The sequence below is a fragment of the Acinonyx jubatus genome, chromosome E2, assembly GCF_027475565.1.
Source record: "Acinonyx jubatus isolate Ajub_Pintada_27869175 chromosome E2, VMU_Ajub_asm_v1.0, whole genome shotgun sequence".
In the NCBI taxonomy this organism is placed as follows: Eukaryota; Metazoa; Chordata; class Mammalia; order Carnivora; family Felidae; genus Acinonyx; species Acinonyx jubatus.
Genome location: NC_069396.1, coordinates 9,809,637 through 9,822,664, shown reverse-complemented (window position 1 = coordinate 9,822,664; position 13,028 = coordinate 9,809,637). Strand labels below are relative to the sequence as shown.

Sequence of the window (13,028 nt, the reverse complement as noted above, 5' to 3'; positions counted from 1 at the left end):
GAACAACGCGGAAGTCATTGCAGGTCGCTCAGCAACGGGCGGAGTTCTGGACCGTGACTGGATGCCCACGCCCCTTCCCTGCGGCCCGGGAGGTGGACGAAGCTCAGCTCCATCTTCTGAGTCACAGAGCGTTCACCGGCTTTTACTTCCAGCCGAGCGGCAGTGCGCCCTCTCCGGTGCTCTCAACCAGGGCTCTTCCTGGACCACGCCCCTTTCATCCCGGCAGCTCCGAAACTCCGGAGACTGGATTTCAGTTACCGAGTCTGGAGAGCGGCTCTGGGCGGCGCACTGCGCAGGCGCGAGCGTTTGGGTCTCGCCGCGCGCGGCGCTCGGTTGTAGCGGGAGTGAGTTCCTGGGCGCGGAGACCCGGCAGCGGGTGACGGAGCGAGGGGGTGACCGACCGCCTCCCCTACCGCCATGGCAGCCCTGCGCTACGCGGGCCTGGACGACACGGACAGCGAGGACGAGCTGCCCCCGGGCTGGGAGCAGAGAACCACCAAGGACGGCTGGGTTTACTATGCCAAGTAAGGGGCCGCAGGGGGGCCGCCGGGCCTGGGACACACCTGGAAGGGGCCGCACCTGGAACCCTGCCGGCCTCACGTGCCCCGGACCCTGCGCTGCCCCGAACGCCACCTGCGCGGGGCCGGCGCGGGCCGGCGCTGCAGCCTGGCGAGGCCGCGCGGAGCGGCAGTGATACTTAAAGAGCTTCCTCGGGGAGGCCCCCGAGGTCCTGAGGAGGGGTCGGCAGCCTTTCTGGGCCCTGGGTCCAGTGGGGTCACCTGGCAGCGCTCAGGCGCGCCCTCTGCTGCTCACGAAGCGGCGCTGCACGGTGCCCTGGTGGCTAACAGGCCTTATTCCCTCGGAAAAAAAAAAAGAAAATCCGGAAAAAAAAAAAAAAAAAGCCGATGCCTCGGGGGTCTGGGCAGGGAGCTGGAAGTATGTATTTTAAATAAATCCCCTAATGTAGTTATGTATGTGTGTGTGTATGTACATATATCTATATACACACATATACATCAGTATGCATATATAATAGAGCTCCAGCAGTTTCCCAGCAAAGTTTTGGAAACACTAGTAGCAGGCCCTTTCTGCCGTTATTAAGCGTGTGACTTTGGGCCATTGAAAGAACTCTCAGTCTTTTTCATCTGTAAAATGGGTTGATAGGGTTTTAATTCAGGCCGCGTACATAAAGCACTTAGCACAGATCTCATAAGTACTCGATGCTCAATGATTTCAGTTACCCCCAACCACCCTGCAGCCGTGACAGCACTTAAGCCTGATATTAGAATCACCTGCCAATGGCCCCAAATACAGATTTCAGAGACCCTCGTGCCGCACACACCCACCGTGGTTCGGAATCTGTGTTTTCTAGGCTTTCCACGTAAGGCAGGTTATCAATCGGCTTTGAGAAACGTGGATGTAAATCAGTGATTTTCAACATCTGGAAAATGTCGAAAATATCTTTTCTTTAGTTCCTCCTCCAGTGCTTCTCATTTAACTGGTTTGGGCCCTCCCCGCCTCCATTGGTATGTTGTCAAATCCGACCAGGCGATTCTTATCTACCCCAGGTTGTGAGCCACTGCTGTCTTTGGTTGGTCGGTAGAAAGAAAACCAGAAAAGAAAAAAAAAAAAAAAAAAAAAAGGAAGACCTTGGAGAGTTGATTTATTCACGACACATTGGGGTTTTATCACATGCCAGGCTTTTTGCTGGGCGCTGGTTATACTGAGATAAATAAGGCCCAGTTGTCACCCGTTGTTACCTGGCAGAGTGACGCGTGGGTGGTTCCCGTGCAGTCTGTGTATAGTGAGTGGCAGCCTGTTGGCAGGAGGCATGTGTGGGGAGGTGGGGGACACCGCAGGTGAGCCCGAGAGTTGGCCTCCCAACTCCTGGGCGTGTTCGGGACCGGCCCAGGTGGAGGAAACGGAGCGGAGGCCTCCGTGTGGCCTGAGTGGTGCTGGAGGCGTGGGAAGATTGAGGCGGCAGAGAAAGTCCGCGTTTTGTCGGGGAGCTGGGGCTCCATCGGCAGGACCCGGGGATCCCCCGAAGGCTTGGATCCAGGGGGTGCCAGGGGGTTTATGTCTTTCATCTTTTGGAAGGTGGTCTCGGGGTCTGGAGAATGGAAGGGATGAGTCTGGCAACAGGGAGCCGTTAGGCTCCAGGCAGCTTCTGAGCACCCACTCGCCGTTCCCTCTGCCTGGATTGCTGCACGAAGGGTTTTGTCATCCCCCCAATGCTGAGCGTAACTGCTACTGGTTTCCCCTTGTCCCTGACCCCTGCACCCTCCTCCCGGCCCCTTGTTATCTGAGTCATGGTCCCTGGCCTTGCCTGTAGTCATTTTAGCCATACTGTCCTCCTTTGCGCTGTCTTCTCCCCAGATTGTAAGTTTCGTGAGGGGGGGGACCTTTTCTTGTTACCCTCTGTATCTCCTGTGCTTAGCACCCGGGAGACAAAGTAAGTCCCTGTGTAGTGGGGGAAGTAATTCATGCAGTGAAGGTTTCCTCCGGCCTCGCTGAGCGGGGGGCATACTGGGCTTTGGAATGCAAAGGTGCCCATCACCAGGGCCCTGGCTGTCAGAGCCCTTCTCTGCCTGCTGCTTTGTGGGGGGCCTGCCTTCCTTCTGGCCACCTACCCTAGGCCCCCTGGCTTCCTGTCAAGTTTGCCTGGAGCCTGGGGTCACCCTGCCTTTCCCCTTATGTTGGGTGGCCTTTCTCATCTGCTTCCTTCCTCGATGGCATCCAGTGTCTGGGTGCTGCTTTCACTAAATAAGGTCTGCATATCCCAGCCAGCTCCTCTGAGAGCTTCTGGGGGCCCACAGCCAGGGCTTTCAGTGGTGCACGTATGGTCTCCAAAAAGGCAGTCTCCCAGCCCTCCCCAGTGTTTTGGGTCTCAAACTGGCCTGTGTGGTCCCATTGTTTACACTGAATGTAGGGACAGGGCTTGGCTGGGTCCTAACTGGGCGTCCCTCTCTCCAGTTTCCCCTGCTCTCTGTTCTTTAGCTCTCCAGGCAGAAGCATGCCTCTGACCAATCCTAATCCTGGATTCCCCTTGATCTCTCTTGACCTGCAAGCATCCTGGCCCTTTTCTTCTAACTCTGAAAGGGTTAGTTGTTCTCTCTTGGGGTTTGGGAAACTGCTAATGGGCTAAAAGAAGACTGCCCTTTGCGTCCTTACTGTTTTCATGTGGTCTTCCTCTCAATGGCAGCAAGGCCACCTCCAAGGACAGAGGCTGTAGCTCCCAGTGAGACTCTGGGATCCTAATGAGACCCCCTCCCGGACTCATAGCTTTGCCCTTCTCCCATCGTGTGGCTTCTGTGGGCGCCTCGTGCTTTCCCATGGGTCCGTCAGAAGCACACATGTCACATGGCTCCAGGCCCACCAGGCGGGGCTTTCAGGGAGTGGATGACCCTGCCCCTGAGGGCAGACCTGGCACCAGAGAGAGCTGGTTGGGCCTTTCTCCTATGCCTCACATGGTCCAGAGCAGCTCTATGCCCAAGCTGGGAGGTGGGCATGGAAGGACGAGGTCTCAGTGCCCGGCTGTCGCTGCAGGCACCTGTGCCTCTGGGCTCTCCACCCCCAGCCCCCTTTTCTTCGGAAGCCCTCCTCACAGTCAGCTCTCAGCCTCCAAGTTAACTATACTTAAAAAAAAAAAAATTCTAGAATAGCATTCTTGAGATGATATCCATGTAATGTGGTATGAATTTAATTTTGATCCTTTTGGTTTAAATTAAGATCACTGTTAATTATCTCTTTAAGTGACAAAAAAGCTTATTGAAAAAGAAAACACAGAAGAGGGCTTCTGTTTAAAGGAGAAGAAGATAACACTTTGGGGACGTGTGTCATGCTTTTCTGTTCATTAAAAAGTCATTTTAGGTTACAATTAAGAACACTTTTTAATTAAGTTTTGCATGTATTTATTCAAATTAATACTTCTGTGTGAAAGGCACAGTTCTTAGTTCTTCACACACATTAACTCATTCAGCCCTCTCTAACCCCAAGCAGTTGGTGTTACTGTCCCCATTTTACAAATGGGGAAACTGAGGCACAGGGCGGTTAAACACCTCCACAAGAGCACACGGCCGGTGAGTGGGAGAGCCAGAAATCATGAGCCTTGGGCTCTGAGATTCTTACTACCAAATTATGCTCTTTTCTGTGAGGCCCGGGATTCTCCCCCAGGGACACTGTGTCCTTCAGGGGACAGTTGGTGATAGCTGGAGATGCTTTCTGATCCCACAACGATGGGATATTGGCATCTGGTAGGTAGAGACCGGGGATACAGCTAATCATCCTGCAGAGCACAGGACGGTCCCAGCAGAGAGCGATCTGGCTGAAATGTCAGGAAACGCTGGCTTGGGTGTTTTTTGTCAAAGTCAAAAACACGGGGGTGACAGTGGTTATCTTGTTTTGTTTTCTTTTTTTTTTAACCTTTCAGGATAGAAAAAACACGTTCTGCGAGGATTTTTCCAGCTCCTTTGGAAAGCATTTATTCACTCCCCCTGTTTACATCGGGGCGGCTACGAGGGCAGGTGCAGGGCTGGGTGTGTGAGGGTTCAGGGGGACGCACGCCTGCCCGAGAGGGTCCGCGTTCCTCTCACAGGGGCACTTTGTGGATTCTCGAGGGCAGGTCTTTCAGCAGCTCGGCTCAAAGCTCATTTGATGCCTGCCTGTGGGATGGAAACTACTCGTAACACCAGGCAGAGGAAAATGATCACATCTGTAAACTTTTATTGTTTAATTTTTTTAATGTTTTATTTATTTTGAGGGGAGAGAGAGAGAGAGAGGATGTGAGTTGGGGAGGGGCAGAGATAGAGGGAAACACACAATCTAGAGAAGGTTCCAGGCTCTGAGCTGTCAGCACAGAGCTGAACGTGGGGCTCGAACTCATGAACCTCGAGATCATGACCTGAGCTGCAGTCGGACGTCCCAACTGGCTGAGCCACCCAGGCGCCCCCGTAAACTTTCTTGAGAAGCAGGGGGTAGGGCAGGGCAAAGAGTGGGAACGGCGTGTGTCCTTGGAGGCGTCCGTTTTGTCTGCTGGCCGCTCCCTCCATTGTGCGAGGAGACGCAGGGGCTGTGTCAGCGGGGAGGGGCTCGTCCTTACCGGGGACTCAGGGTCTCCCTTTCTGCAAGCAGGAGTTCGTGGTGGCCGAGGTACAAGCAGAAGTGGGTCATTGCTGCTGATAACCCTACATTTGTACAGTGACTTCACTGTTCAGTCGCTGTCACAGGTAGAGCGTCCCTTACCTTTCCAGTGGCTTTGTGAGGTGGCTGTGGGGCAGGGAGACTGGCTGACTGCAGGCATGCAGGCACCTGAGTCTTTGGCCCCGAGTCCAGTGTCCCCCGTGACCCTGCACCTGCCACTGAGCGTTTGCAAAAACAGACCAGAAGCCGGCATTTCCCACAGAACCTTGCTTGCTGGGTGTCACATCTTCCAGTGGATTCCTGCTCTGTCTGTTTGTTCTGTTGAAAGCAATTGGTGGGGAAGGAATATTGAGATTTTATCATCTAGATGTCAGTGATTAATCATTGTTTTCTACTTTGGCATGAGTATGTGAACTTTTAGGAAATCCAGCCTCTCCTTTGAATGCCTCTTACAACATCCAGCTGCTTCTCTGATGCAGTAATTTTCTGTTTTTCCTGACACTTCATCACCTGTTAACAGGTGTCTCTAGTCTGTTGTTGGCTCACGATTTTAATTATAACTTTGTATGCTGTTAGCTAAAATGCCAAATTTACCACAAAAATGAGCCTAGTTTGTATATCTGATTTGTTTAAAATAATAGGTAGCACTTTTGAGGCTTTTTACACGCAGGTACTGTGTTCAACCCTTTATGTACCTTTCCTCATAGCATTTCCTTGAGATCAGTTCTAGGGTTCTTTCCATTTTGCGGGTAGGAAAATCGAGGTTCTGAAGTTGAGTAACTTGGCTGGGTGGGCAGTTAGGTGACCTTTGGGGCTGTCCTGCCACATTCTTAAATACCTCTTGGGAGCAATTAGGAGTCAGTGTTAAAACACTTTGAAGTTGCATCTGTGGAAAGAATAAATACTTCAGATTCATATTCTATCTAATGATCTCTAAATATCGGCATTATATGCTAGGCTGAAGTCTGGCCACCTATCCCGGAATAAAACGAAAACAAATGCAGACCCCTTGTGACGCTCTGAGGGCTTCACTGAGTGAGCTTCCTGGGGTTGACCCACACCTGCTCCCAGTGCCCTTCCCCTCCTCCTCTGGAGCAGCTCACAGCGCCGTTCTTGCCGGAGGTTTCCTCTGGCTGCTGCTCTTCCCCACCCAGGGAATTGGATCTGGTGCAAACAGTAACATTTATGCTCTGAGTATTTCTTTTCTGAACTCTGGCTTTACTACTCTTGAGAGACAGTATTGTTTGGGAGGGGGAGAAGAAGTTAATGCAGCTTATTAAGTTTTAGAAGTGTAACCCTTTACTTACTGTTTTTTGTGGATTTTTAACTTTTTTTTTTCTTCACAGTCACACTGAAGAGAAGACCCAGTGGGAACACCCGAAAACCGGAAAAAGAAAACGAATAGCGGGAGGTCCGTATGTTGTTCTCATAGAGCGAAGAACCTTGTATTCAAAGCATAAATGACCTAGGAAAACTGTCACGGTCAGAGGGGTGACAGGCCGCTCTCATTCCTCGAAGGTTCTTTCCTTGCTCGGAGGAGCTCGCGGGACAGGATGGAGGAGGCGATGAGAGTGGGGTGGGCTGGCGAGGGTGATCTCTCTTGGGCCTTCTGGAACGGCCACGCGGCCTGAGTGTGGCCCAGCGTGGCTGCTTGTCGGTGGGCCAGGCTTCGGGGTGGGGGTGGGAGGGCGTGGCGCCTCCCGACCCTGGCCCGCGTGTCCGTTCACCCCACCCCTGCCGCGCACAGACCTGCCAGCCTTCCTGTGTTTCAGACTTGCCGTATGGATGGGAGCAAGAGACCGATGAGAACGGACAAGTTTTTTTTGTCGAGTAAGTGGCTGTATAGAAACTATTCTCAGTCATTTTTCTTTTCTTTTAAAGCGTACTTGTTTATTTAGCGAGCGTGCACACACGCGTGTGCGTGTGTCAGAGGGAGAGGGGATGCCAAGCAGGATGCACGCTGATGCCCCGAGCCTGACGTGGGGCTTGTGGGGCTTGATCTTACTGTGAGGTCCTGGCCTGAGCCGAGATCAAGAGGCCGATGTTCAGCCGACTGAGCCACCCAGGCGCCCCATGTTTTGCTTCACAGTAGGGATTTTTAGTTGTGAAAGTAATATACCTTGAATATAGAAAAACATGTAGTATATATAGCTGATCTTATCAGTAGGAATAACTACTTTTAACAATGTTTTGATTTATTCTCCAAGTCTGGTTTCTATACACATGCTTTCCTTAAACTAGAAAAAAGTAGGGAGTGTACTGTGTGAATTATTCAGTAACCTGTTTTATTCCCATGTAATATCTTGTGAGCATTTTCTCATGTATATATTTTTCAAGACAGTGGTGCTTAATGGCCATGGAGTCTTATTACTATTATTATTATTTTTTTTACAGAGATACTGTGACTTATATTATCTACTGAGCATTGATGTTGTTGAATTCCTGGGTAGTTCCTTGGCCCCTTTCCTCTGAGCCTGTTACCGTGATGTGCTGGTATGATGTCCACAACCAGTGCTGGGGTTGGGCATGGGTCGGAAAGCCCAGGTCCCTTCCCATGGTGCACATGCTTTCACCCTGGCTTCTCTCAGGCTCCCAAAGGGAAGTCCGGGAGGAGCTGGGAGAGGTGTATACATGTGGCCCCAGCTGGTGGCCCCGTAGCACGTTGTGGCCTCTCACACTGTGCCCGTCCAAATGCCTCTGCGGCAGCTCTGGTTATAAGTAAAATGAAAGTTGGCTTCTTCTTGGCTCTCTCTACTTATAGGGTGATAAGTATAGATTAAAAAACATTTTTTTTTAATGTTTATTTATTTTTGAGAGAGAGGAGAGTGAGTGGAGGAGAGGCAGAGAGAGAGGGAGACAGAATCCGAAGCAGGCTCCAGGCTCTGAGCTGTCAGCACAGAGCCTGTCGTGGGGCTTGAACTCATGAACTGTGAGATCATGACCTGGGCCAACGTCAGATGCATAACTGACTGAGCCACCCAGGCGCCCCATAGATTTTTAAACTATATCGTTTTAAGTGCACACATATAGTACAAGTAAACTTTAAGTCACAAAATCTCATCTATTCAGGAGAGTTAGTTCTTAATGGTTTTTAAGATACTTTGAGGTCTTTTGTCTCCGATCAGAGAGAGTACATTTACAATGTAAAGAAATAAATCTGTTACATAGGAGTAACCTAGTAATCCGTGTGTACCAATGTATTTTAATTTTGTGTCTATAAGACTTAGCTCAAAGCCAGATCACAACTATAGTGCTTGAAGGAGGTATGAATATGGTCTTAAAATGAAAATCATTACAACTTCAGAATGTTCACACTTTTTTTTTTTTAAATATCATTTTGAGATTTCTCCCTCTTTGCCCTTGCACAGGGTTCAGAGATTTCCCTGAAATCTATGGAAAAGAGTGGCTGACCGATCTTACAGCCACATTTACATGAATTAAAAAAAGAAAAAAATCCCAAAGCTGCCTCCTTTTTTGAGATCTTAGGATACAAGACAGTGCTTTCTGTATGCTGCAGCGTATTTTACAGGCACTTCTGAAGAAAAGGATTTGATGATTATCTTTCCAGGCAGGAATGTAATCCTTCTGGAGGCCAGAAGACAGACTTAAATGGATGCCAGTTCTTTCCAGGGTTAAGAATAAGCCTTTTTAGTACATGAAAAATGGGGTTTGCCTAGTCCAAACTATAAGATTATCTCATGTTTATAAATGCCTGGGTTCACTGCTTTCTCCTTTGCAGCCATATAAATAAAAGAACCACCTATTTGGACCCAAGACTGGCGTTCACTGTGGATGATAATCCTACAAAGCCGACCAGCAGACAGAGATACGACAGCAGCACCACCGCCATGGAGATACTCCAGGGCCGGGATTTCACTGGCCAAGTGGTTGTGGTCACCGGAGCCAATTCAGGCATAGGTAGGCCATACCTTACGGTCGTTGTCGTTATTTTTTGTCCCTTAAATTTTAACCGTAATGAAATCTTTCGTAGTGGTTATCTAATTTAAAAATGCGTTGATAGCCTTTTCTGCTATTGTTCTGTGAAGACGCTGGCCTCTTTTTAAACCGCACTGTTCTCATGCAGGGCTGCTGGGGGCTGCTGGGGGCTGCTGGGGGCGGGGCGGGGGGGGTCGGCTGTGAATTCTCTGAGGGCTGGACACTCAGCACAAGGTGGTGGCCATTTTGGTTTTGAAGGACTGGAGACAGCCCGTTCCGTGCGAGGGCTCCTGACCCGGTCTGTGTGGTGTGAGGACACATTTCAGCTACCTGGGTTTTTGAAACCAGAATTGACTGGTAATGACATAGGGGGAGAAAGGTTGCTGCAGGGTTCAGCTGGTCACTGAGTTCCTTTGGGAACAGGATCTCGTTCCTCTGTGAAGCTGGGGAATTAGTCCTTGTCTTAACCTCTGGATTAACCCTCTCAACTGCAGTGACGTCATAGGTAGATGGCTCCAGAGGGTGTCCTTCCTTAGGATCAGGGGCTGCCGGAAGGAACCGTGGCAGAGCAGAGGCTTGTACAGGAACTTTCCATGTGATTTTATCCTTACTTTGTTTTGATCCACTAACATCAGTGCACGTACCTGTAAGAACGAAACCGCTCTGAGTAAGGATTTGCATCCTCAGGGTGATGGACGCAGATAAAACATAGAATTACCTTTGGGTGTCTTCTGGCAAGTTCTCTCTGCCCTTTGGCCCCTCGTGGTCCTCCCACCCCCGCCTCGTTGGCCACCTCTTTCTTAAGCTTTGTCTTCTCACCCTTTGTGCACCTCCTCCATTGTCTCCTTGCTCTGTCCTTCTTGATTTTCAGTTACTCCTTCTTGAACCTCCGCAGACATCCCCCGGCAGCATCAGGGGCAGCGCGGGAGGTGAAGATACGTTCTGTACAGTCGAGCAGGCGATAGTCCCAGAGCCGAAGTCTTGACTATGCTTGTCTATGAAGGCAAAGAGGCAAATGGAATTTTTAAAAATTGAAAGGGAATTTATTTATTTATTTTTTTAATTTTTTTTTTTTAATGTTTATTTATTTTTGAGACAGAGAGAGACAGAGCATGAACAGGGGAGGGGCAGAGAGAGAGGGAGACACAGAATCTGAAATGGGCTCCAGGCTCCAAGCTGTCAGCACAGAGCCCGACGCGGGGCTCGAACTCACGGACCGTGAAATCATGACCTGAGCCGAAGTCGGACGCTCAACCGACTGAGCCATCCAGGCGCCCCAGAAAGGGAATTTATTTAAAATCAACTCTCAGGCCTCATCGTAGGCTCAGAATATCTTCTGAACTTCTGTATTGGGGTGAATTCTATATAATCATCATTGATGTGGAAATTGATGATGATGCTGTGCTAAAAGTAATGGCTGGATCCTCAGTCACCCAAGAAGCAATATGTTGTGTTGATTGCCTTGACTGTTCTTATGTGAAGGTGTGGACCAACACGGTGTGGAGTAATTAAGAAAAAAATCAGTGCTTAAGGAATTAAGTAAAACCTCTTTTTTTTTTATTTAACACTCAGTTAACCAGGAAACTAAAATATCTCATTCCTTTACTCTTCTGGCTAGACAGTTTTTTCCTTTAATCAGTAAGGTGCGTGACTACTGGCTATTTTCCATGCGAGAGTTCAAACTTTGTTCTGTCTGACGTCAGATAGCAGACCGTTGGGTATGGCTAATGCTCCACCAAAGATTTGCAGCATCGAAAGCATCAAAGATTGTGATCCAGGACTAGTTGAGTTGGTTCACAGTACACAGAGAGCTGTGTTTTGATGGATCTGTAACCATCGTAAAGGAGGGGATTCTGCAGCAGTGAGAGTGAATGTGGTGTTCGTTAGAATGGACTTTGAACCTCTTGAAGCCTCTTCCTCTCTGATGTCCATAATCCACTTGGTGGACACTGCAGGCAGGTGCCTGTGGTCCAGTTAGCAGTGGTGGCGGATCCTAAAGCTCAGTGGAAGGAGTGCTGGGAGGGCCTTGGGGCGACCAGCCCTTCCTATTCGAACACCCTCCTCCCCCCGGCTTCTTCTCTAGCTCCAGCCTCCCCTCGGAAATTGCCTTTAGTGCCGACACCTCAGCCCCTCTCTTTTCCACTCTTGGGAAGTTTAGGTCCAGGTGGCGCTAAAGGTTTTTATGCTTAGTTTTTGAAATAATATCGCACTGAAAATTCCGAGCAATCAAATCCTTGCAAATAACCTTCCCTCGGCAGCAGTGGTTTCAGGCTTAAAGAAAAGAGGCTGAAGAGAGGCTCGTGGCTTTTCATCATCCCTAAGTTCGCTTTTGTATCCTGCGTGGCTGCCTTAGAAAGCGTCCTTGCCCAAGTAGGCTGTGGCTTCTAGATAAAGTCCTTCCTTCTCCTGAACTGTGAAACATGTCAATTTATAAATTGCTATCACCACTTTTCAAATGAAATAACTGAATGCGGGGTGAATTGAGCATCTTCATTTCCAAGACTTGTGGGCATTCCGGAACCATCTTCCATCAGAGCTTTAATGGTGTTGGTGTTCACTTTCCTCTTGCCGAAATTTGGAGCCTGCCTTACTGTGCGTTAACTGTCCGGCCTTTACCCTTGTGGATGTCTGTTCTCTTTGGAGTAGTGTGGGCTGGAACGAAGCAGAGCAGTGTTTATTTTGGGAGCAGTGACTCCTTGCCTAAAAACATAGGTAACCCAATTTGCTTTGTAAATGCTGATTTACAAACCTGGTATTTCCAGTGACTGTTTATTTTTTATATTTTTAAAATTCTCCACAAGGCATTGCCTTGTTGGAATTTGCTCTTGGTGAGGCTCGCTCTCTCTGATGGGCGGGGATGGTCGGGAGGTAAGAGGGGACACCTCTCCTTGATGAACTTCAGTGAGGCACTGGGAGCCTGCCCACCTTGAAGCGGCCTCTTAGCAGATTTTGTGTGATTGTCTTCCTCCTCTGGCTGTGAGTGATACAGAGCTATATTTAGAGTTTTTCGAATTTTCAATAGTTTGTAGTACTAAGTAAGGCGTTTGGAGGGATTCCCACTTAATTCAGCTCAAAAAGATCAGAATGATTCGGGGAGATAGAAGGATTCTGAAGAGATGTCGGCACAAAGCATTATGCGTTCTTGAAATCTTTGTTTTCACACTTCACGTCTGTAACCAGGCATTGCTGCTGAGGCATTTCAGCTATCTAGACTCGGGGTTGGCAGACCCTGGCTGGTGGGCTAAGTCTCACTGGTGTCTGATTTTGTAAGTCAAGTTTTATTGGAACACGGCCACTCCCGTTTGTTTCCATTTTGTCTGTGGCTGTTTTCGTGTTATCAGCAAAACTGAGTAATCACGGTAGAGACCATATGTCTTTGCAAAGCCTGAAATATTTACTCTCTGGTCCTTTACAGAGAGAGTTTGCCACCTGCATTAAATGATGGTAATCCCTTTAACATGATGTCACCCCAACATTCTCTAAATTAGCCACAGTTTAGATAAAATTTAGATACATTGATGCCCGCTCACTGTGTGTAACTGCTGGGGACATCCCGCCCGTGGCTTGCACCCCCGGCTTCAGCTCTGTCCCCCTTTTTTAGGGAGCTGCAAGCGTTCGCAGCATTCGGAAGCTGTCTCCTCGGAAACTAACGCTCTTCTCTCCTTGACCTTTGTCCAACCAGCGTTCTGAACCCGAAGACCTTTGTAGATTGAGAGCTGTAGCTTGGACCCCTCTCTGTGGAGATCAGCCTCTCAGTGCCCCGGGGGAAGCCATCTCTTCACCCAGAGCTTCTTCTAGCAAACCAAGAGGCCTGGAACCCCACAGTCGCGACCGCTAAGCAGTAGACACGGGGGAGGAGCTGCTTTCCGTTTGTGCTCGGCGTGGCGCTGAGCAGGGAGGGTCGGCTGAGTGGCGACTCTCTGGACCTAGTGACTTGTTTGCTGGCTTCGATT

The 13,028-nt window shown here is 49.5% G+C and overlaps 1 protein-coding gene across 1 annotated transcript in view; it reads left to right on the top strand.

The window, feature by feature from the left end:
- The first annotated feature begins 234 nt into the window (after window positions 1-234).
- Window positions 235-13,028, top strand: part of WWOX (WW domain containing oxidoreductase) — a 308,278-nt gene continuing 295,484 nt past the window's right edge. The window contains exons 1-4 of the mRNA XM_027076510.2: window positions 235-524; window positions 6,486-6,550; window positions 6,912-6,969; window positions 8,879-9,057. Of these exons, the coding sequence (XP_026932311.2) occupies window positions 418-524; window positions 6,486-6,550; window positions 6,912-6,969; window positions 8,879-9,057 (409 nt within the window). The 5' untranslated portion in view covers window positions 235-417. The remainder of the gene's footprint in view (window positions 525-6,485; window positions 6,551-6,911; window positions 6,970-8,878; window positions 9,058-13,028) is intronic.